This window comes from Bos indicus x Bos taurus, chromosome 14, assembly GCF_003369695.1.
Source record: "Bos indicus x Bos taurus breed Angus x Brahman F1 hybrid chromosome 14, Bos_hybrid_MaternalHap_v2.0, whole genome shotgun sequence".
Classification (NCBI taxonomy): domain Eukaryota; kingdom Metazoa; phylum Chordata; class Mammalia; order Artiodactyla; family Bovidae; genus Bos; species Bos indicus x Bos taurus.
Window position 1 is genome coordinate 81,003,623 of NC_040089.1, and position 25,206 is coordinate 81,028,828.

Genomic DNA, 25,206 nt, shown 5'->3' on the forward strand with positions numbered 1-25,206 from the left:
TTTGTCCTGGATTCCAGACTCCAGTTCTACCTTTCAGGCTTACGTCAATTGGAGAGGTTGGTGAAGAAAGGTCATGCAACATATTTTAAGTAATTACTTATTTAGTTGGAGTGTAGTTGCTTTACAATGTTGTCTTAGTTTCTGCTGCACAGCAAAGCGAATCAGCCATATATATATGTGTGTGTGTATGGGATAGACTATGTATGTACGTATATATATACCCTCTTCCTTGTATTTCATGCAGCACATTTTATTCTTTTTAATTGGAGTGTAGTTGCTTTACAATGTTGTTAGTTTCTGCTGTGCAGAAAAGTGAATCAGCCACATATATATATATATTCCCTCTTCCTTGGGTTTCACGCATCACATTTTAATACCAGTAAGTGTGAGTGTGTGCGTGCTAAGTTGTTCCAGTCCTGTCCGGCCCTTTGCGACCCCGGGGACTGTAGCCCACCAGGCTCCTCTGTCCATGGGATTCTCCAGGCAAAAACACTGGAGTGGGGCGCCACGCCGTCCTCCAGGGGATCTTGCAGACTCAGGAATGGAACCTGCGTCTCTTACGTCTCCTGCCTTGGGAAGCGGGTTCTTCACCACTAGCGCCCCCTGGGGAGCTCAGTATTCATAAGCAGGGTCAATAGCGTCCAGCCTGAGCCTGGATGCATGTATTCTATCCTCCTTCCTGATGGCTTTGAGAATCGCTGCCCATTCCAACGCTGGAAGCTCGCAGCTAAGCGCTTAGCTGTTGAGCCCTCAACTGCTGTTGCAATCATGCCGTCCTGATTCCTCTCTGCCCCTGAGCCGTGAAAGCCCCGTCCCTGGGAGCCGCCTGTTGGAGAAGTTACTGGTGCCTCTCGCATGGCTGAGCAAGCACGTTGGCTCCTATCAGTTCCTTGAGAAGCAGTCAGCCCAGGCGACCCCCAGGGAGCGCAGTCGCAGGCCCCTGTACTGGGGAGGAGCCCCCAGCGCTCTCACAGCAAACTTGGGGTGGTCACCGGCCGCCTCGCCTCACTGGTGCACAAGACGGAGCGTGAGATGAAGCAAAAGAGGGTCCCAAAGACGGCCGACTTTCAGGCTCAGTTAAACCATACTGCCAGGCTTGTTGCCTAGGTTATAAAGAAGCAGTATCCGTTCTAAAGTTTCGATGAGTAAAATACAAACAGCATTTTTTCAGGAAAGGAGCTGCTTCTGGCCAAGTTTAGCCAGAGGCTCCTCTTGGCCTTGGCGATGAGCTAGGAGGACCGCCTGGTGGAAGGGGCGCCGGTGGGAGGGGCGGCGAGGGTGGTGGTGGGAGGGGCCTGTGTGGGAGGGGCGCCGGCGGAAGGGGCTGGTGTGGGAGGGGCGGCGGCGGGAGGCGGGGCGGCGGGAGGCGGGGCGGCGGGAGGCGGGGCGGCGGGAGGCGGGGCGGCGGGAGGCGGGGCGGCGGGAGGCGGGGCGGCGGGAGGCGGGGCGGCGGGAGGCGGGGCGGCGGGAGGCGGGGCGGCGGGAGGCGGGGCGGCGGGAGGCGGGGCGGCGGGAGGCGGGGCGGCGGGGCGGCGGGAGGCGCGCCCGCGACCCCGGGTAGCCTCGTGGCTCCCGGGGAAGCGAGCTGAGGCTCGGGAGGCCTCGAACTTAGGTCCGCGGTCTGGGCCGGACTGCTGTTCCAGGGTCTGTCTGACCGAAAGGAGGTGAAGCCCAGGAGGCTTCTCTTGAGTGACTGTCTCATCTGAGAAAACGGGGCCACCATCCCATCCAGACCTCCAAGAGCAAAAGAGGAAGGTATTTCATTTACTGTAGAATTTTTGGTGAATTGTTGTTACCTTCACAAGGTAGGAACATAAAATTGACTTTTGCCTTACTTTTATATTTGAAATTCCAAAAGTCATTATCAACTACTTTTTCACTGTAGCAAACTTCAGACTGTCCGTTTGTATTATTTTACCTGTTTTTCACTTAGGATGCCAGCCACACAAGCTTGAAAGTTGTCTGTTTCTAAAAGTTTTTCATAAGTCTACTCCCTATATTAGCTTTTTCGTTTTCTCACATTCTCTTTATTCTGTTTTCAAAACTTTTCTTGGGCTTTAGCTCCTTTTTTACTCAGCTAGTATTCTAAACATTGTATGCTTGACAACTTTTCTCACCTTATTTTGAAAAAATGAAATTCTTCCTCTTTACTCCATTTCTTCCTTTTGAAGGAGAAGTTGACATTCAGAACGAAGTGGCTTTGTTCAAATAATTAAAAGACGGAAAGCTGCTTCCTACTGCAAGGAAATAGGACGTTTTTCAACACTGTCAAAATACACGGTAGAAGCTAGAAAGCCTCCTGGACTCTCCCTGCTCCCATTCCTTCCTCCGTTGGGAGTCCCACCGCCAGGCTGTTGGCCGGTCCTCTCCCAGGAGCCTCATCTTTCCCCACCTGCCGCCTCTCCCCTCCCCTCCCAGTGTGCCGGTCCCCCTGGAGCCCAGCGTTCTCTTTCACAATGCCCATCAGCAGCGCAGGCCAGACCCTTCAGCGGTCAACCAGGCAACAGCTGGTCCAGAAGGCCAGCCCAAGGCAGCCAAGCAACGCTGGAACCCTTACACATCATACTGGGCTGCCTTGGGTATGCCAGCCTCCCCTGACCACACTTGTTGAGGGCACGGAGCTGTGCTTACCCGTTTCTGAAAACCTAGTGCCCTCCAGAGCGCTGGTTGTATGCACTGGAGAAGCTGTGAGCAAGATGACCATGGGGGATTTTTGCAGCATCTCGTGTGCCGGGCACAACACGGATGTTGTTGCCTATATTGTTATATTTAATCCTAAATTTGACCATGTAAAGATATCTTCAGTACTCATCTGACACATGAAGAAAAGGAAGATCAACAAAGTTCAGTGATGGAAGGTCACTGCGGTGGAAGCTGTCAGGTAACTTCCGAATCCCCTCCAGCAGAGGACTGACGGGCTCGCCTCCTGGCAGCGTTGCCTGTGGCTCTCCTCACCCCAGGACCATGCCCTCTGCCAGGCAGCCGCACTCTGAGTGAGAGCCTCGGGGTCGCCTGCACTCAGGTGCCGCTTCCTGGTCCCCTCGTGGAGTCAGTAAGGCCTCCCGTGAGACCACACTGCCCCTCAGCTTCTCTGTGTAATCCCTCCCTGGGGCATTGATGCCAGTCAGCCTCATTCAGCTTCCTGATTTCTTTTCTGTCTCAGAGTCAGCTTCCCAGGGAGCCTCGCCGGGAGGAGTCTGGCAGCCAGTAATTGATGGACCCCGGGGACCAGACCAGCGGCCCACCTCAGCGCTCCGCTTGTGGTTCCCTGGACTGCACCCCCTCCTGTGATAAACAGGCCTTTCTGTTCTTTGTATCCCCGGGACTCAGCGCAGGTACTCAACAAGTATCTGTCAGTCAGCCTCCGCTCTGTGTTCTGGCTTGGTTGCTTAGGCTCCTTTGTTGACAGTTCTCGCCCTGGGAAGCCTCACAATGAAGTCTGCTGCCTCGAGGGGGCAGGCAAATGATCTTCTAAACTCGTGATTCAGGATCAGGTCAGAAGTGGTCAGTGTAGTTGCTTCAAGCAATACCCAAACCCTCTAATGTTAGACTTTGTTTTCTTTATCAGTGTTTTCAGAAATTCAAGCATTTAGCAATTACATTTCTCCTCCTTAAATAACAAGGCTGATCCAAGTCTTATTGATGTTATTAACTAAATATCTTTAAACCTGTTGAGAACGGAATGTTTTAAGAGGAGAGAGAAGTCACGAGCGCTGACCCTGGGCCTGGAGGGCGTGTGCATCACACGCATCCTGTCGTGCACGTTGTAACTGGCACTGCAGACGTCAGAAGCCGCGGCGACGGCTCCGTGCCCCAGATCCTGCCCACTGGCATCTTCAGAAAAGAAGTCAGAGCCAAAGCAACTCACGTGCCTTTGAGCCTTCATTGGAAAACATCATCTTGAACTTGTCGATCTTGACTAAGAACTACAAAAGGGCTACATTTTCCAATAGGGACTCAGGGGACTCAGTGTTTGAGCTATCATTGGCTCAGTCTTCTCAGCTAAAGTTTGCTTTCTTTCTCTGCAAAAAGCATACATGTTCATTAAAATAAAAACTCTGTTAGAAAAATAATTAGTATTAGAAATGCAACCAATCTGGCCCAGTTTCCCAGGAGCTTCTGATAGTTTTAGGCTTATGTAATTTTGTTATTTTGCGCTGTCCCAAGTAAAACAATCTTCTTGTTCTGGTTCAGTTGCTAAGTCATGTCTGACTCTGCAGACAAAATAACCTTCCTGGAGATGTGCTAGTGGGACGCCTGCCCCTTTTTTCTCAGTTTGGACCTCTGCTGCCCTCTACAGCCAACGAAAGACAACGAACGGTCTTTTCTTAGGTTCTACTTGTCTGGAGCGATTTTTTTTAAGGATTTTATGCCCGTGTCATCTTGTGAAGGAAGCACTTGTATCAGCAGAAATACAGGGAAGAAATGAAGGATGTAGGTATTGAACTAAGAGTGTTAGTCACTCGGTTTTGCCAAGTCTCTGCAGCCCCATGGACTGTAGTCTGACCGGCTCCTCTGTCCATGAGGTTTCCCAGGCAAGAACGCTGGAGTGGGTTGCCATCCCTTCTCCAGGGGATCTTCCTGACCCAGGGATGGAACCCACATCTCCTACGTTGCAGGAAGATTCTTTACCATCTGAGCCACCAAGGAAACTTGATTTCAAATTCTTCATTCTAATTAGCAATTGTATGACCTCAGAAAGTTGCTTCATCTTTTTGAGCCACTTTCAGATTTATTAATGACTACATATATCAATTAATTAATATCTAATTCAAAGCCATGTTTTACAAACTAGTGATATACTGAATAAGACCTTTTGCACTCAGTTGGCATAGAATTAGCACATGACAGATGGTGACAAGTGTTACCTAAATTGCCTCTGTTGCTTTGAGAATTGGCAAGAGGAGGAAGAAAGTAAATTATTAAGCATTAATTTTGTACCAGGTACTGTACTAGTTTTACATATATATTCCCATTTAATTTTCATGATAATCCAGTGATGTCAAGGATATAGTCTTCCTATTACATCATAAAGGGATTTCAGCCTCAGAGAAGTTAAGAAACTTTCCCAAAGTCACAGAGCTGGACTGTGACCTACCTAAGAGCAGGATCTGTGTCTTGCTTAAACTGACAATATCTATCATTAAGTAGTCTTTGGTGAAAGAATATATGAAAAAGTGAATAATCTGGGGAACGCTGAAAGTAAATGCGAACCTTATTGCCCATGCAGTGCAGCTGGGCATGTGTCACACTCAAGCAAACAGGAGTCTTGCTGAAATGTTAACAAACCACGTGGCCTGTTATTCTGCTCTCATAAAAGGCACAGAGAGAGCGCTGCCCACCACTTTGTGCAGGATATTTTGTGTTATACAACATATTTTAGTTCCAAGTACTTAAGGAAATCTGCGTTCAATTATTAACTGACTGCTAACGGAACAGAGACTTCACTGGACACACAGCAGAGACTGCAGACAAAAATGAGTTCAGAAAAGTAAGCAAGCAAGCAGACAAGTTCAAGGAACAACAAACACTACGGGAAGGACTATAACATTCACATGTATGATACCAGAATGCCCTGCTTTCAACAACAACAAAATAATACGACACACAAATAAGACAGTGTGCTCCAAACACACGGGGAGAGCAGCCAGTGTCCCCAAAACAAACCAGATGCTGGGCTTATTAGATATTTTAAATTGGCTATTTAAAATATCTTCAAACAGCTAAAACAAACCATTTCTAAAACAGTAGAGGAAATCATGAGAATAATTTCTCACCAATAGGAAATATCAATGAAGAGAGAGATTTCATGAAAAAATACCTAAATGGAAATTCTGAAGTTGAAAAACACGATATAATAACTGAAATGAAAGTTCACTAGAGGAAATCAGCAACAAACAAGCAGGCAGAGAGAAGGAATCAGTGGACTTGAAGACAGATCAATTAAGATTATCTAGTCTGAAAATAAAAAAAATGGGGAAAAAAATGAACAGAGCATAAGAGACCTGTGTGAGACCACCAAGCAAAGTAACATGTGTAATTGGGTGCCCGGGTAAAGAGAAAGAGACGGAAAGAGGAAGAGGAAGGGGCAGAAAGAATATTTGAAAAAATAATGACAAATACTTCCCAACTTTGATGAAAGATATGAATCAACAAATCCAAGAAGCTCAATGAAACTCAAGTTGGAAAAACTCAAAACATCTACACACATTTTAATCAAATTGTCCAAAGACAAAGAATCTTTAAAGTAGTAAGACAGAAGAGACTCATCACATACAAAGAATCCTCCATGAGATTAACAGGTGTTTTCTCATCAAAAACCACGGTGCCCAGAAGAAAGTAGCATATTCAAATTTTTAGGAGAAAAAAATTTTTATCCAGAATTTTTAACTAGCAAAACTGTTCTTTAAAAAAAATGAAGGAGAAATTAAGAACTCCCTAATAAAGAAAAACTGAAAGAATTCATTGTTAGTAGACCTGCCTCACAAGACACACTAAAAGGAGACCTTCAAACAGCAATGAAGGGCACCACACAGCAATCTGCACCAACGCAGGTAATAAGGAGCAGCAGCCAAGGTGACTGCGGAGGGGAGTGCTAGCCAGCCTGAGGATTTTTAGTTGTAACTCCTCTGTTTTCCATTTTATTTAAAAGACAAGTGTAATCACTATAAGTCTGTGTTTACGGGCACACATGCCTAAAGATGTAGTTTAGGCACCATAAAGGGGGATGGGAGATATATAGAAGCAAATTTTATATAACATTGAAGTTTGTATTAATTTGAACTAGTTTGTTATAAAGTGTTATTTGTAATCCCCAAGGAAAGCACTAAGAAAATAAATTATATAGTGAAAGGAGCTGCAAGGGAATTAAAATAGTACACTAGAATGTATTTATTTGTTATTTATTAACTTTTTGAAAGAAGGAAGTAATGGAGAAATTAAGGGAAAAAAGACGTAAGACATAAATTATAGAAAACAAGCACCAAAACGGCAAATACAGTAAATACATCACATATGAACGATTAACCTCTCCAATTAAAAGGCAGAGATTGGGGAATGGATTAAAAAAAAGAAATATCTAATTTTATGCTATGTACAAAAGACTCACAGTGATTCAAGCACAAATATAGATTGAGAGTAAAAAGATGGGAAAAGATATTCTATGCAAAATGTAATCAAAAGAGAGCTGAGGAGAGTAGCTATTACAAACACCAGACAAAGTAAACTTTGAGACAAAGATGTCGATATGGAAGTGACGCCAGGAAAAATAAAGTGAACCTCTGGCCTCTAGCTGACTGGAGCCTGGGATAGAGGCCACAGCTAGATATAGAGGCCACAGCTAGATATACATGCAACTGCAGCACTGCCCCAACTTTAATCCCCATACTGACTCAGAGCTCAGAGGACAGTGCTTAGTAAATATCAGTTGATTGAATGAATAAATTCATATGAGCAATTTAAGTCATTCTCTCATAGAAAGGATAGTTGAAACTATAATTTTAAATGATACCTACGAATAGTATAGAAAAGAGAGAGCAAATAACTAAATTATTAAAAATCTGGGAAAGATTCACATTTATGAGTCAGGAAGAAGACTGAGCCCTCCAACGAGAAAACGATGCACGAGCTGGGACTGAGGGAGCACAGGAGAATCGTGGCGGGCAAGAAGCTGCAGACTTTCCCAAGCTGGAGAAGATGACCCGCTCCAGTGTTCTTGCCTGGGGAATCCTATGAACAGGGGAGCCTGGTGGGCCACAGTCCACAGGGTTGCAAAGAGTCAGACACGACTGCAGCTATACGTGTCTTAACACACGTGTATAATTTGTACATGAGCATATATGATCCACTTAGACACATTTCAGATATATAAACATATTACATAAAAGCATGCCACACGCCACCCACATGTCACCCTTTCGGTGCTTCACAGAGAAATCTGAATTGGAGACTTTGTGGATGCTGAAAAGGAACATTTAACCCTCCTGATAGCATAAGTAATAGTGTATAGACAGCCTTCAGTAGCCTGTGAATATCAGAAATGTTCAGGAGAAGGATTCACAGAGGCACTGCCTACTTGCTCAGCGTTTGAACACCTCTCTTCTGAAGAGCAGTTTTACTGTTTTGCCCTGTCTGTACTCCGTCAATATACACTGTCTTCTTTTTCCAAAACAGTAGCTCCGATGTCTTGTATAAAGTGCAATAAAACTTCTGGCCAGCCAGGAAACAAATGATGTAAAGCAAATTTGAAGTTGGAGTATTTTAGCTAATTTAAGAAATACTGTGGATCACAACAAACTGGAAAATTCTTGAAGAGAGGGGAATACCCAACCACCTTACTTGTCTCCTGAGAAAACCATATGTAGATCAAGAAGCAACAGTTAGAACCAGAAATGGAATAACTGACTGGTTCCAAGTTGGGAAAGGAGGATGACAAGGCTGTATTGTCACCTGCTTATTTATTTTATATGCAGAGTGCGTGCTAAGCCACTCAGTCAGGTCCTACTCTTTGCGACCCCATGGACTGTAGTTGCCAGGCTCCTCTGTCCATGGGATTCTCCAGGCAGGAACACTGGAGCCGGTTGTCATGCTCTCCTCCAGGGGATCTTCCCAGCCCAGGGATCGAACCTGAGACTCCTACCACTCCTGCATTGCAGGCAGATTCTTAGCTGCTGAGCCATCTGAGAAGCCCATTTTATGCAGAATGCATCATGCAAAATGCCAAGTTGCATGAATCACAGGCTGGAATTGAGATTTCCCAGAGAAATACCAACAACCACAAGTACGAGACATACCACTCAACGGCAGAAAGCAAAGAGGAGCTAAAGAGCCTCTTGATGAAGGTGAGAGAGGAGAGTGAAAAGGCTGGCTTGCAACTCAACATTCAAAAAACTAAGATCATGGCATCCAGTCCCGTTACTTAATAGCAAACAGAAGGGGGAAAAGTGGAAGCAGTGACAGATTTTATTTTCTTGAGCTCCAAAATTGTTGCAGATGGTAACTGTAGCAATGGAATTAAAAGACACTTGTTCCTTGGAGGGAAAGCTGTGACAAACCTGGACAGCATATTTAAAAGCAGAGACGTTACTTTACTGACAAAGATCCCTGTAGTCAAAACTATGGTTTTTCCAGTAGTCACGTACGGATGTGAGAGTTGGACCATAAATTAGAGGGCCAAATGCTGAAGAATTGATGCTTTCAAATTGACGTACAGGAGAAGGCTCTTGAGAGTCCCTTGGACAGCAAGGAGATCAAACCATTCAATCCTAAAAGAAATCAACCCTGAATATTTCTTGGAAGGACTATTGCTAACGCTGAAGCTTCAATACTTTGGCCACCTGTTGCAAAGAGTGACTTATTAGAAAAGACCCTAATGCTGGGCAAGATTGAAGGCAGGAGGAGAAGGGGACGACAGAAGGCAGGATGAGATGGGTGGATGGCATCACCTAGTCAATGGACATGAATTTGAGCAAACTCTGGAAGGTGGTGGAGGACAGAGGAGCCTGGCATGCCAAGTCCAGGTCAAAAAGAGTCAGCCATTACTGAGCGACTGAACAGCAATAAGAAATACTTCCTCCAGAAGAAACATCAGTTTGTATCTTAAATTGAAGAAACAAAAAGAAGTAGAGACATGAAGTAGACTTTGACCAGCAGTTCATAGGCTGGCTCCACTGGGCTGTAGCGTAACGCGACCAAGGTGTCCCTATTGGTGCTAGCGTCTCTGGAATTTTTCCTTTCTCTTTTTCTTCCTTCTTGCTGGACTCCTAACTTTAACAGATTATTCAGTTTGTTTTAGTAAGACATATAAATTGTGGTGTGTAAAGTATCTGCTACTCCAGTTTCTGCTAAATAAATCAGTGCTCAGACTCAGCGTTTGCCAAGGAGGAGGAAACGCTGCAGCCCCAACATACTCATCCTCATTGCGTGCCTGGGCATTTGCTGTTTGAGGTGGCATTTTAGATCGAGAAGGCCAACATCCATTCCGTCTTCTTCAGGTAAGAGAACCTTGATTACGCTTTAGCAAACCTCCCTTCCTGCTTCTCAGCTCGTGAGGATCCAGGGAGATTGGCCAATTAAATATTCTGGCTTTGAAATTTGATCCTGAACAGAATAACAGCTTCTTCACAATGGCCGCAGCTTAGCTTTCCTTGCTGTGGGGGACTGAGAAGATGGAGTCCCTTAGTCTGAGCTCCAGAGTCTCTGGCTTCTAACATTCCTCTGATTTGCATTTCCAGCATTTTCTTTGATTATGGGAACTATCCAAATCACTTCTAAAAAATCATAAGTTACGCTGAATGTGTTGCATGCACGCAGGCTCAGTTGCTTCAGTTGGGTCCGACTCTGCGACCCCATGGCCTGTGGCCCTCCAGGCTCCTCTGTCCACGGGATTCTCCAGGCAAGAGCACTGGAGCGGGCTGCCAAGCCCTCCTGCAGGGGATCTTCCCGACCCAGGGATCAAACCTGTCTCCTGCACTGGCGGTGGATTCTTTACCGCTGAGCCATCAGGTGTTCCTTATAACCAAAAAGAAGGAGAAAAACCTGAGGGATATATTGGAAAACACTTTTTTTTTTTTTTTAAATTTTGGGGCCGGGCGCGCCGAGTCCCCAGCCAGGCGCAGCCTCAGAAGCAGAATTTGGGAGCCACCGCGGGAAAAAAAAAAAAAAACACCCAAAACCCTTTGACTGGTCAACACCCACCCCCGGCCCGCGGAGAGACCTGGAAAACACTTTATTTAAAAATACAAGACAGCCCTGACCAAATGAGATCCACCCCTGAGGTGCCAGTGAGTCTCAGTGAAGCCAGGTCTCAGCAAACATCCCGGACTTTGTGACTTCCAAACAGAAGCTTTTCCATTCTAAGATGCCTTGCTGGAAGCGTATGTAGCTGACTGGTTAGTACCTTTATTCTTTTCAATACCTCTTCAATCTAAGGATGGTTTACTTTTATACCTTTTCCCTCACGTCTTTCACTGCTTCCTTATTGTCAACAGAGGGGCAACATTATGATTTTATTTCAATGTATTTTGTTTCTTTTCAGAATAAGAGTCACCTTCTACAAAATTTGTTTTTATTTTGAACACAGGCATTTTAGTACTTCAAATCTACCTGTGCACTCATTGATAATGAGAAACTGGTCTTCTTGCCCAAGGCTAACCAATAGAAATATAATGTGAACCACATATGTAATTTTTAATTTCCAAGTAGCCACATTTTAAAATGGTGAAAAGAAACCGCTGAAATTAATAATATATTTTACTTATTACATTTAAAACAATATTTCAACATAAACTCTATATAAAGGTATTAATAAGATTTTCTACATCCTTTTTATACTCAGTCTTTGAAATCCAATATATGTTTTACACTCAGAGCACATCTCAATTCAGATGCAAATTTTAATTAGAAATACTCGTTCTGTGTAGGGCTTCCCAAGTGGCTCAGTGGTAAAGAATCTTCCTGCCAATCTGGGAGACGCAGGAGACCCTGGTTCAATCTCTGGGTTGGGAAGATCCCCTGGAGGAGGAAATGACAACCCACTCCAGTATTCTTGCCTGGAGAATCCCATGGACAGAGGAGCCCAGCAGGCTACAGTCCATGGGGTCGCAAAGAGTCGGACACGACTGAGCGACTGAACTGAACTGAACTGAATGAGGCAATATCCTTCCAAGGACTCAACCTGATACCCCTTGGTAGGAGGTCTTCCCTGTGGCTGATGGAGACACGTTCCCCTGCCCTGTGTGAGCTCTCGGGACTGACCTGCTTCTTTCCAGCAGTCCCTCCTGTGACAGTCACTTCCTCAGACGTGTATACAGATCAGTTCTGAGCCAAAAACTTTGAAGGGGCGGCTCTGCGGATTTCCAGCACGCTCTCTCCCTCTCCGTGTAGCAACCTCCTTTCCAGAAATCTCCCCCTTGGATTTCCTCCCTTGGTAAGCCCACCAGGCTCTGTGGAGGCAGCGAGCGGGAACCACAAGTCCGCGTCTCATCTGTCTCCCTCCTCTGCTGCCTTCTATCCAATGTCTGAAAACCTCTGCTTCATATATTCTGTCCAGCTTTCTAGTTGTTTGACAGTAGAAGGTAAATCCAGTTCCTGTTATTCCATCATGACCCAAAAGAGGTAAAAATAGTCTTTCATGTAATATTGATAAATCTTTATTAAGTGACAGCTGCATGAGAGAGGCTGTGCAGAGATACGCGGTTGGATTGAATGGGCGGAGACACAGTCCCTGCCCTCGAAGCAGCATGGTGCAGCATCACCGCCTTGTCGTGGCAGAGGGCCTCGAGGAACTCAGCGACGCTAAGAGCCATGCTGGTCACGGCCACCCGAGTCAGACGGGTCGTACTCAAGAGTTCCGACGAAACGTGGCCCAGCGGAGGAGGGAACGGGGACCACGCTGGTGTTCTGGCCACGAGAACCCCATGAGAGTGAGGCACGACTTAGGGGCTGAAGAACAGCAGCAAAGGAGAGGAAAAACAGTAACAGTGATCATTCAAGTAAAATGCAACAGAAAACGTGACAGGTGACGGGAGAAAGCGATGGCTACGAAAGCATTAGAAGGAAGACCTGAGTTAGTCTGCAGGGGAGAAAGAGATGGCTATGAAAGCATTAGAAGGAAGACCTGAGTTAGTCTGCAGGGGAGAAAGCGATGGCTCCGAAAGCATTAGAAGGAAGACCTGAGTTAGTCTGCAGGGGAGAAAGCGATGGCTACGAAAGCATTAGAAGGAAGCGTGACAGGTGATGGGAGAAAGCGATGGCTACGAAAGCATTAGAAGGAAGACCTGAGTTAGTCTGCAATCAGGAAAACACTTCCCAAAACAAAGGACATTTTAACTGAGATTGAAGAACTACGTAAGGTGTGGCATCTGTGTTTTGGGGGGATAGAAAGACTGCTAAGAAGGACGTCATACGCAGAAGGCCTGTGGCAGGACGGAACCGCCAGCCGCATCAAGTCCAGCCCTTAGATTTCTCAGTGAAAAAACAGACTGAGTTTATGATTTGCCTAGTCGTACCGTGTTCAAGGCAGAGCAGGAAATAGGATCCAGAACTCCTACCTCCAAGTCTAGTGTTGTTTCCATTCCACTGACCTTGTATTCCCTAAGCTAATGTTGGGAATTACTAGATCATTTTCTATAATGACATTTGTCATTTTATGGCCCATGATACATTATGGGCAACACATAATTTTGAATTTTACTTCCATTTAAAAATCATTATGGCCAAATTTTATCTAAGATATATTTTTAATTGCCTATATTTTTATGTATTTACAAAGAATATGACACAAATTGTAAATAAATGTACGAGAGAGCCCAAAACAGAAAAGAATGAACACACACATTTAGCACGCTGAAGCCATAATAGCATCATAATGGCCGGGGAACGGTAATGCAGCTCCCTAAGTGGCTGGATGACACCCAGGAGATTCCCGCTCAGCAGCGGAAGCCGTTAGCACTTTCAGACATTTGGGGAAATGCAGCCATTGCCCATTCCAAGCTTAATTGGCATAATAAATGTCAATTAAAACTCCTTTAAGATTTTAAATCGCAAAACTCAATGAAACTATTTATGTGTAAACTCACACAAGACTTCTTTACAAGAAAAGTTGTATTTCTTGTACATTTACCCTGGGCTACAAATCTCCTAACATGGACACGCTGCAAACCTGCCTTCGCACGGGGAGGAAAGTGCAGAGCACGTCACTCTGAAGTGGCTTACAGCTGATTATAGGTTTCATGTGTTAATAAGATTCAGTTTTCTTTCAACAAATACATAGAGAGTACCAACTACATGCCAGGACTGGAAATACAGCGGGGAAGCAGTAGAAGGGTCCCTCCTATCGGGAGGAAGAGATCCTCCAAAATGCTGCCAGGAAGTCCCTTTTCATCTTAAAGGGATCCTAAATCTACACACGACTCCTTTAACTTTTACCTATGAGGCTTAAAAGACAATCATTCATCCAGTATAAATATAAAACAATCTGTGTTAGCTGCTGTATTTGGCAAAAACATCTTCGTGTCTTATGTACAGCTGTGTCCAAAACTTCCGCTCTAAGTAGCCCAAGCTGCCAAATGTTGGATGTCATCATCCTCTCCTTCTGTCCTCCTAGAAGATGCTGGAAAAACAACAACAAAAAAAGGATAAAAATCTGTCACTGGTGACATTCACACTTTCAGCACAGAAAACAAATTAGAATTACTCATTAAAAGGTGTATATTTATGAAATGGAAAATAAGTGCTAAAAGAGAGATGTGTGCTAAGTCGCTTCAGTCGTGTCCGACTCTTTGCGACCCCATGGACCCAGCCCCTGTGTCCACGGGACTCTCCAGGCAGAACACGGCAGTGGGTGGCCACGCCCTCCTCCAGGGCATCTCTCCGTCCGCTGCAGGGCGGGCAGGCTCGTTACCGCTAGCGCCACCTGGAGGCCCAGGCGCGCTCATTACTCGAGAGTTGCTTTTCTTGGCCGCGCAGGGCCTGAGGAATCTCACTGCCCTGACCAGGAATCGAGCCCACTCCCTGCGGTGGGAGCACCGAGTCTGAACCACTAGGCCGCCAGGGAAGTCTGCAGGAGAGGCCCCCTGAGATGGGCCTGGCCACGATCTCAGGCCAGCGTTTGACCACGGGGGCCGGGGTGAGGCACAGACCTGCTCGAGAGCGGCGTGCCGAGGGCGCGCCGGGCATCCTGCCCGACCCTCTGTCCGGCTGAGCCGGGAGCGAGGAGGAAGGCGCATTCGGGAGTCGGATATTTGTCATCTTCTTATTTAATTCTTCCTGCTCCAGTTCTTCAAGTTCTGCCATCAGCTCATCCTGAACACAGGAGAAAGAAAGAATTATGGAGTTAACGTTTCAAGACGTGGGTTTCCTCAAACACAATAACAAAAACATCTGCTACCCAATTGATATGTGAGAATCCAGTGGAATGGAATATTTATTTTAAGACTAAGTCTTTTTTGCAACACTGAGCAATAATTAAAATATGAGTATTTGGGGCTGTGCAAATTTGTTGTAGCTAATCTTATAATACTTCAGTCAACAGTTTTTTTTTTTTTTTTAAGTAATTTGTGCTAGCTGAATATACAACCTCCAGAGCTTCTAGAAGTTTCACACTTTGCCTGTCATTTTTGCGATGTAACTTTTATGTTCTACTGTTCAGAATTCAGAATCTGTGAAACTTTAATTAGAGGAAATATATATTTTCATTTTGGCTAATGCTACTGAAAACAAAACAGATATAGCAAAACCTTAACATACCAAATGTAAAAAGAATCAAAGATACTCTGGCTCCTTTGTTAAATTTCCAGAGCCAGTGAAAACCATGCTGTGTGTCTGAGTGAAGAATAACTCCAGGTGGGTACACTGTATTTCTTTCTGTTAGCAATAGTCCCCGACAGTCTTAATCTTAAATTACTCTGTCCCAAGAACCCAGAAAAGCAAGTCCAGCTGAGACTTTGAGGGTAAAAGCCACCTTATGACAGAAATAATATGACTTGAGATGACTAGTTCAGGTCTAACCGGCTCCAAGAGTCCTCAGGTTGAGCCCAGCCCCCTGAGGGAGGTTGGGAGTCAAAACTAAACTTGTCGTCATTATGATTCTGAGGCCGTTGTCGTGAGCAATGACCTAAGACTCATATTCCACCAAGGAGATTTCTTCATTTATTCATTCGTCACTGAACAAATTTATCGAGAGCTTACTCCAGGCCAGGCATGAACTCAGGGCTCAGGAGACAAAGTCCAATCAACAGTCCCTACATTTAAGGAGCTTTTTGGAACGCAGGAGAGAGGCTCACAAACAAATAATTATTCTATTTAAAATGAGAGTAACAATACTATGGCCAAGAGTAGAGATCCTGAAGCCAAGCACAACACTGGATCAAGTCAGCATGTATCAGACACACGGCGAGCTGAGCTGTCTGAGAACTGGTATATCTACCTCAAAAAAGGAAATAAACACGAAAAAGAATAGCAGGAAGCCATGTGAAACAGTGCCTCAGGCTAGTTGCTGGCTTTTCAGTTCTCCACAGGCTGAAGGAATAAAATGCCTTCAGGACGAATATTCTGACATCCTATTTCTGCTAAAAGAACAATTAGGAACGAATATAGCAAATGTAGTAATAGCAGAACACACTACCCCACCCTGAATGTACGCCCAGAATCGCCAACACCGCTTGACGGTCATTACCAGCACTGAAAAGACTGATATTTTCTATAACAAATATGTGATCACAAAATAATCATTTCCATCATTTTCAGATTTCAGGGAGCGAACACTTTTTCATTCATTGGTAAAAGAATTTTAGAATTTAAGGGACTTCAGAATCGTCTAGGGACCGTCGTTCATTTTATGAATGAGAAAACCGAGGGTCCGAAAGAGAAGGGACCTCACGGGCTCAGCGGTCTGTGGCAGAGCGGGGCGTCCCCACGCGCCCAGGCCCTCCTCGGCGCGGCGTCGAGACTCCCCACGCTCACCAGCCGGCCAGGGGCAGGCGCACGTCTGGGGAGGCCCGGACAGCGCTGCAGGCCACAGACGGTCCCTGTCGAGCGGCCTTCTGGTTGCTACTGCCATTGCTGCTGCGGTTTCCCGCAGCCATTTAAACATACAAAAACCATCTTGCTCCACAGGCCAAACAGAAACAGAACTCGGGAAAGATCTGGCCTGAAAGCCACCCTTTTCCAAGCCGCAGCCTACATCACTTAAAAAGCTGCTGAAGAAACAGACCAGCAGACGCAGCAAACCAGCTCACGGTTAGTTACCAAAGGGGAAAGAGGATGGGGGTTAAATGAGGAGTCGGGATTAACACAGACAGTGTTATAAACGAAACAGACAGCCCTCAAGGACCATGGCACGGGGAACTCTACTCAGTGTTTTATGATAACCTGTAAGAGAAAAGAATCTGAAAAAAACAGTTATGTGTGTGTGTAACAGAGGCAGGTTGCTGCACACGCGAAACGAGACAATACTGGCAAGTCAGCTGCACCTCAGCTTTTTTAAAAAGGAGAATGGAGGAAAATGAGATGAAATGAAGTAAGTATAGAAACGAGAGCTGCTGACACCCAATCCCCACTTTCAAGGACTCTGGAACTACGTCTTACTTCCTACATGTGCTGTGTTCAACAGGACGTGAATGCAGGAGTCAGGTTCTTTGCCACGCTAACCTGAAACGTTTCAGAACATGCACCAGTCCTTCTTGTGTGTGCTTTGAGGAGGACAATTCAAATTCACAGCGCAGACTTCACCAGTATAATTATAGTCTGTTATTACTGGACTGATTAATCTCAATGGAATGTGTGTGTTAATAATGCCACTCCACATTTGTTTCATAGCCCGGGTAATAAACAGAGGCAGCATAAGCCCTGATTTAACAGGAGCGTGATCTGCCTGTCCTGTGCAGAGTGACACAGTCTGCTCTCTTTCACCCAGATGTGTGAGCACTCAATTTCTCATAATGGGGCTATTTACGTACCCGTCAACAATTAAAACTCACTGACTTCACATAATCACATGCTGCTTTTCTTTAATAGCTGAGAACTTAATTAGGGGGCTATTTGCCAAACTATATTAATCTTTCCTTTAAATCAGAGCTGCCAACACTTCATTTCCCTCTTAAGACAGGTGTTTTTCTAACAGATATCATTTATTCTTTAGTGATATTAAAGGACGTGTAAGAAAACCTGCTTGCTTCACATGGTGGGAAGCTATCTTTTTTGTCAAGATTTTTTTTTTTTTGAGGTGGACCACTTTTAAAGTGTTTATTGAATTTGTTACAATATTGCTTGTTTTATGTCTAGGGTTTTTGGCCCTGAAGCAGTGGGATCTTAGCCCTCCAACCAGGGATGGAACCCACAGCCCCTGCGCTGGGATGTGAAGCCGTGACCAGCAGGCCTCCAGGGAAGTCCCAGGAAGAGCTGTCCTCCTCAGCGGCCATGTGCTCCATTCTTTACACTGCGTCACCCACCTCATCAAAGTCATCACCAAATCCAACCCGTTGAGAAAATGCTTCAGAGATTTCTTGGGCAATATCCTGTTGCTCTGTAATCTCTTGCATCAAATCGTCTATTTTGTTCAGGTCCCTGGGAAACAATGTTTTGTTAAAATATTGTAGAATTTTACTTTAAAAGTATGAATTTAGACACAATAAAATCCCCTATGAAAAGTGAGTCAACTTAATATAAACTCTTGGTTATTTCAGTAGGATTATAAACATCCCTGGTGGTAAGATTTATCAACTTGAAGACTTTACATTTCAAGAAATTAATAATTCTGTATATGCACATATTTTAAATTATGTAAGTTAATTGATAGCCATTATGTTTGGGAGTCACTAGGGGCATATCTGTAGACACATTTCGAAATTTTGTCTGGTAGGGCACGTTCAGGTGCTAAGTCGTGTCCGACTCTTTGCGACCCCATGGACTGTAGCCCACCAGACTCAGACTTTGTCCACGGGATTTCCTAGGCAGGTTGCCATTTCCTGCTCCAGGGTGGAAGGGCATATGAAATGGTTAAATACATGCTATGTATTAACTCTGCAGGAAGCGACGCCACGGGTCATCAAGGACCACGGAGAGTGAGATAAGCAGGAGCCGCTATCAGAGCAGCTTTTTGTAGAAGATGGACTGGAGACCAGAGATCCATTTTCCAGAATGCCACATAGCCCTGAGATTCTGACTCCCTGAGAACTTCCCCACGGCTGCTGATGGGCCGGGAGACAACGGATGAGAGCAGGGTTAGGCCTGTGAAGGCCTCAGAAGAATTAGCAGCTTCAGCAAAGGGATCACAGGCCCAGGGCCGACGGCAGCTCTCAAGCCAGTTCCTGGTGCCGAGCCCCTCTGGCCCCTGCAGCCCCATGGGCTCGGGTCCGAGTTTCCCGGCAGCCGCGTCTGCATCCCATCTCCAAATCATGCCTCCAGCTCTGAGGCCAGGCCATGCTGATGGGTACCGGGGAAGTGACAAGGCTACTCATTACTGAGCCGCTAACGCTGACATTTTCACTCCTAGTGGCATTAAATGCTTTGCGTGTTTTCCAGACTCCACGTATAGGAAAAGCTGAATATTTGACAGCATTCATGCAGTAATCAAAACGAGAACCTTCCATCTTGCCGTGCTGTGCTGTGCTAAGTTGCTCAGGCATGTCCACCTCTTTCGACCCCAGGGACCACAGCCCGCCAGGCTCCTCTGTCCCCGGATCTCTAGTCAGGACACGAGCCTGGGCCGCCAGTTCCTCCTCCAGCCGCCCTCCACCCACCCCTTATTTCCACTTCTTATATTCATAACAAAGATAGTAGGATCATGTATTTAAAAATCATATGTGAAATGTACAGCTAACATGTGGGCCCAGCAGTAGATTTTTCCCAAAAGGAACACCCGGGGAGGATGCGGCTTAACTGCCTGGGAGAAGGGCTGTGATTCTGGAACAGAGTTAGCACCTAACTCACAGCAACGACAGTGGGTGGTGACTCTGAGCGTGAGTCTAATGATCCCTCAGAAGCTGTCAGAATGACGGCTGGTGGTCAGCTGGTTATCAGGACAGGAAAAGGTCAGCAAAGCCGCCTTCACTGGCCGCAGCCTCTCTCCCCCTTCTCCCATCCACAGAACCTTCTCCACGAGTCCCTCAGACACTCGTTGCCCTTGTACACCTTTGGCCCAAACTTCACCGTCATATTTAAGCTCAGGAAAGGATTAGATTCTCTGTCAAATAAAAAGCAAACAGCCACGAGCCCCACTACCGCTATGATTACTGATGACTGAGTGCTACTTTATGCCAGGAACGCCTAACGGCAGTGTATCTAGTTTCCCATCAACTCTCACAAGAACCACATGAGGTAAGTATGATTATTATCTTCAACTTATAGACAAGGAAGCTGAATCAGGAAGAGACAAAGTATTGTCCAAGGACAGTCAGCCAGGATCTGGGATTACAATCCAGAAAATCTGGCCCAAATCCATGTTTGTATCTATTATATTGTATGCCAGTGGTTCTCGAACACTGGTTAGTGGCAGAACCACCTGGAGAACTTGGTTGAAAACAAAAGGCCCAGTCCCGAGCTTCCTCAAAGGGGCGTGGGCATCTCAGTTCTCTTTAGTACTGATTTCTGAGTCCTCCCAAAGTTTGACCCTGGGAGGGGAAGATCCCCTGGAGAAGGAAACAGCAACCCTCTCACAGTACTCTTGCCTGGAAAATTTCAGGGATGGAGGAGCCTGTAGGCTACAGTCCATGGGGTCTCAAAGAGTCAGGCGTGACTGAGCAGCTTCACTTCTGCAAAGTTTGACAGCTACTATTGTACAGTTCTAATACCCTCACAGATGTTACCACTTAAGCCTTTTTGAAACTATAGGATGAAAATATTTGCAGGTGGAGTATCAGAGAACAGTGAGGCCTGGAAAACATTAAAGGCAAAATGAGTGCCCTTTATTTTCTCATGATCTTTTCTTCTTTGGCTAATATATTAAAACTTCTGCTCTTTCTCTGTGGGAGCATTCCATTCCAACATGTCAAAGAGTCTCAAATGAGTAAGCCCATCCCTGCCCAAGCCATCAGAGTTCCAAAGCTCTGAGGGAACGTAAGACTCGGAGGGAGATTGAGGTCACTCACATGTTCTCATGAACGGCTTTCATGGCTTTCGCTGCAAGGCCCATATTCTTTAACACTTCCGTGTTGGTATATGAGTTTTCCAAGGCTTCTCTCTGGAACTCAATGGTGGAAAGTGTGCCATCAATCTGAGTGAGCTGCTTCTCAAGCCTCTTCTTCCTCTTCAGGGCCTGTAATGCAGCTAAATAAGGGAGAAGCCACATTTATAAGGAGCTTTACATAAGCTCACTTACTCAAAAGACATTTACTCAGCATCAACCGTGGAGACCCGGGTTCAATTCCTGGATGGGGAAGATCCCCTGAGAAGAGAATGGCAACCCGCTCCAGTGTTCTTGCCTGAAGAATCCCATGGACAGAAGAGCCCGGGGGGCTAGAGTCCATGGTGATGCAAAGAGTCAGACACAGCTGAGCACCAGATGAGTGAGTGAGTGAACCACGGACTCGGCACTGTAGAAACCCACAAAAGTGAAGTCGCTCAGTCGTGACCGACTCTTAGCGACCCCATGGACTACAGCCCACCAGGCCCTCCATCCATGGGATTTTCCAGGCAAGAGTACTGGAGTGGGGTGCCATTGCCTTCTCCGTTAACAGCGGCGAGGCCTATAAAGTGGACTCCAAATAAACCTGAGGAACGTAGAGGCAGCATCTGTCCTTGCAATTGCTTGCACAAACTATCACTCCCTAAAACATTTTGTTATTCTCCCAAAAATCTGCCAGGTGTCAGAGGATGAAAAGTCAGAATGCCATATTCTATAATATATACCACAGAAACGTTTTTGTTAACGTTGGATTTTAGAAAAAGACTAGGTAAAAATAGAAGTACCTATTGTGTAATATGAAAATAAAGCTTTAGAGAAAGAAAGAGCCTGAAGGAATATCTATCTGAGCCCTATATTCTTATTTCAGTTAGCAATAATCGCGCCTCGAATAAGCGTCACTGGCTATGATACTGCCACTGTGCAAAGTTATTCTTATTTCAAAGACAAGTTAGTTGAGACCCAGAACAGTTATGAGTTGCCTGAATTTAATAACAGTCCAAAACCTAGCAAGCCAACCGAGTCTTGATCTGAAGTGACTATGAGACAATCAGTAAGGTTACATCTAATCTTAAATGTCATGAAATCAAGAGTCATCCTCGAGGATTAGATGGCGGACTGCTGAGGGAAAAGACTGTTGCCTTCAGAAAAATGAAATCCAAATTCCCTCTATCAGCACTCAGCAAAATCTTAACACGCATCTTTCAGAAATCACAAAGCTAACGAGTCCATTTGACTACAGCACCTTTGAAGGCACCCTGAAAAACAGGCCTTAAAATGTGAGTTTTTTGAAAAGGCATTTACGGAAAGTACAGGAAAGAGCAGCAGAAGAATGGCAACGTGAAGATAATCGAATGGCACTGACAAAAGAACGCAGTTTTATGGTTTCAGAGTGAAACGGGATTGCAAGAGATTTCTGAGAGAAGGCTCTTCTCTGTTTTGAATAATTTCTTCTTGCACTTCCAACAGATTTAGTATATTTATTCAAATGCTTTTTGTTTGGTGCACAAAGACTCCTAGCCATTATACTTTCTTGTTGGATTTTTATTAGTGGTCAATAAATAAATATTTCTTTGTTGTGATTGCTTATTGTTTAATCACTAATTCGTGTCCAGCTCTTTTGTGACCCCATGGACTGTGGCTAACCAGGCTCCTCTGTCCACGAGATTTCCCAGGCAAGAATCCTAGAGTGGGCTGACATATTACTTGCTGTCCATTTAATCCTTTTTACATTAAATTCCATTTTGTTTTATATTAATACTTAATATAAAATTAATACTTATATACTATATACTAGGATTAAAGAAAATTAATATTTCAACTTTCTTTTTTTTGAAACTTACCTGTAATAGTTCTATGTGTACCTCAATTTCAAAATTTTTTCTAATTTTTTTTTTGGTATGCCTATAACAGGTAGAATATATTTGAATGTTTAATGTGTATGATTATTTTTGACCATTTGGATAGTCTCCAACTTTTAAGGTAAGTTTTTAAGTTATTTTTATTTATTGTAATAACTGATATTGGTCCAAAATGGTCTTTTTACCATCATTTTTTGTGTTTTATGTTATGCTTTTTATTTTCTTTTTGCTTTCTTGTCTATATAAAGATTAATTTTCCTTTGTTTATTTTATCCCCCTTTAATTGTATGATAGTTACACATACTAAATTTATTCTCCTACTGGATACACTTGTATTTAAATAATATGCTTAAAATTAAACTTAAGCTTTCTATACATGTTGAAAATTAATCAGCATCTATAAAACTAATTTGGAGAAGGCAATGGCACCCCACTCCAGTACTCTTGCCTGGAAAATCCCATGGACGGAGGAGCCTGGTAGGCTGCAGTCCATGGGGTCGCTAAGAGTCGGACACGACTGAGCGACTTCACTTTCACTTTTCACTTTCACGCATTGGAGAAGGAAATGGCAACCCACTCCAGTGTTCTTGCCTGGAGAATCCCAGGGACGGGGGAGCCTGGTGGGCTGCCGTCTATGGGGTCAGACAGAGTCAGACACGACTGAAGCGACACAGCAGCATCATAAAACTAATTGTTCCTAAGCAAGATTGTCTTAACACCCCAAAACCCCAAGTGTTTGATTGAAATTGTTAGGTAGGTAGAATAGGGAAAAGGAGTCCAAAATGGCGGTGGCTAAAAGACAAGGAAGGTCAAAGGAAGGTCCGAGGACCAGAGTGAAGACTTCAGGCAGAACAAACAGCACTCCTGGCTAAGCCCAATTTGCATAGGGCAGGCCCAGGTGGAGGAAAAAACAAATAAAAGGAGGAGCCAAAGCGCTTTCTCTCGGACTCTCTCTCCCGAGTGCCTGTGCTCTTTTCTTTCTCTCTCTCTCTCTCTCTCTCTCTCTCTCACTCTCCTGCTATCTTCTAAATAAAATGGAGCTGTAACACTGATTTGCCTAAGAGCTGTAACACAGTTTGTCCAAGACCCGAGAGCTGTGATGCGCCGAGGGCTTTAATGTCCGTTGCTCCAAATCTTTGTTGTGACGAGACAAAGAACCGAGGAACATACACTCACGTGACAAAATAATCTGACTTTTATTAGTTCCAGATGACTACCAGTTTTTAAAATTATTCTTTCAATGTTTAAGGAAATATTTCTTAACAACTGCATTAAGCTTCATAGACACAATTTCAACAGTTACTTACACTAAACTGAGAGTGTCTGCTGGCTTGCTTTCTTACTACTGCTTCTTGTATCCTATAATATCATGAATCCAAGAGAAGAGAGATAATGTAGAGAATAAAATATGTTAAATAAAATCTGTTAAAAACAAAACTTACATTAGTGTCTACAGGGAGATCAAGAGGCTATTGTGTTATAAGACAAGAATGGGCTGTCTTAAAAATGAGCAACTAGAAAATAAGAAACAGTTCTTAGAAATTAAAGACATAATTAAAAAATAAATTAAAATGTTTAAAAGGTAGAATAATAAATACAGGTGAAGACTAAATTAGTGACTTGGAATATAAAGTTAGAGAATTCTCCCAGAACAGAGAACAAAAAGACAGATAATTTAATAAATTAGAGGACAGAACCAACGAATCCAACATCCATCTTACAGGAAGTTCAAAAGAGAGAGAATGTTTAAGGCAAGTGTGGATACTAATAAAAATAAGCAGCAGTTTTAGTAGAAAATAGGCAGAAATAATGGAGGGGAAGAAGCAATAAAGAAATCACAGAATGCGCTGGAACTTTCTGCACACCCAGCACTTAGGACTCAGCCTACCACTGCAGAGGCCCAGGGTTTGATCCCAGGTTGGGGAACTAAGACCCTGGGAGCCATGTCCTGTGGCCAAATAAATGAAAGACAGTTACCGCTGATGACGTGATGAAAAAGAAATTAAAGAGTACAGTTTCCCCAAGACGAAGGGAGATGATTCTTCAGAATAAAAATACTCACTGAACACATAGATGGGAAAACAAAAAATAAAAGGCACATACCTAGACCTCCACCTCGAGAAAAAAAAAAGAAAATCTTAAATGTTTCCAGAGAGGAAACAAACGAAACGATTATTGACAAACGGATGAGACTGATACTATTAGTAAACTTAAGACATGTTGGCTCTCCAACAGCAACAGCATTATAACTTTGGCAATGTGCTGAAGCCAGCATTCTGTAAAAATCCAAGCAATTATTTAAGTTTGAAACAAATGAAGTCATCTTGAGACGCATAGGTATTTAGAGAATTTATATTTATGAACCGTTTCTGAAAAAGAATTCTTTTAGGTTTTACTCCAGTAAAACTAAAAAAGAAAAAGAAAAAAAGTCTTAGGACAATCTAGGATATCGGAAGCAACATTAAGGAAATAAGCCAGCAGACACCGTGGTTTGATGTCAATAGCTGCTGCAATCATAGTCACAGAGGTGTGTTTCTCCATGAGGCCTCCCCATAGACCTGGGCAGGGCGTGCCAACGGGCAGGCCTGCTTTCGGGGGTGGGGAGGAAGCAGACAGGCCGGGCGTTCCTGCAGTTGCCAAGGACGCTGTAGGTGTGGACATTCTTCTGCTTCCCTCGTGGTGGTAACTCTTCCTCCCCGTCCCTTCCGCCCACGGGGAAGGTCCAGG

General features: G+C 44.5%; 1 protein-coding gene, 1 long non-coding RNA gene and 1 other non-coding gene across 5 annotated transcripts in view; 1 reads left to right on the forward strand and 2 right to left on the reverse strand.

Moving 5' to 3' along the window:
• The first annotated feature begins 1,540 nt into the window (after positions 1-1,540).
• Positions 1,541-18,160, forward strand: LOC113904470. Of its 2 annotated transcripts, XR_003514525.1 has the most exons (3): positions 1,541-1,755; positions 3,164-3,335; positions 17,782-18,160. It is a non-coding gene; the product is annotated as an uncharacterized LOC113904470 (long non-coding RNA). The 2 variants fall into 2 exon arrangements; XR_003514524.1 differs by lacking the exon at positions 17,782-18,160 and having other exon boundaries at positions 3,164-4,193.
• CHMP4C (charged multivesicular body protein 4C) overlaps positions 12,134-25,206 on the reverse strand; it is a 30,523-nt gene continuing 17,450 nt past the window's right edge. For both annotated transcript variants that reach the window (XM_027561661.1, XM_027561662.1), the window contains exons 2-5: positions 20,586-20,763; positions 17,949-18,063; positions 14,640-14,802; positions 12,134-14,110 (exon numbers count right to left, since the gene is read on the reverse strand). In XM_027561661.1, the coding sequence (XP_027417462.1) occupies positions 14,046-14,110; positions 14,640-14,802; positions 17,949-18,063; positions 20,586-20,763 (521 nt within the window). In that variant the 3' untranslated portion in view covers positions 12,134-14,045. The remainder of the gene's footprint in view (positions 14,111-14,639; positions 14,803-17,948; positions 18,064-20,585; positions 20,764-25,206) is intronic.
• On the reverse strand, positions 21,407-21,549 carry LOC113904520. The gene has a single exon (XR_003514540.1). It is a non-coding gene; the product is annotated as a U4 spliceosomal RNA (small nuclear RNA).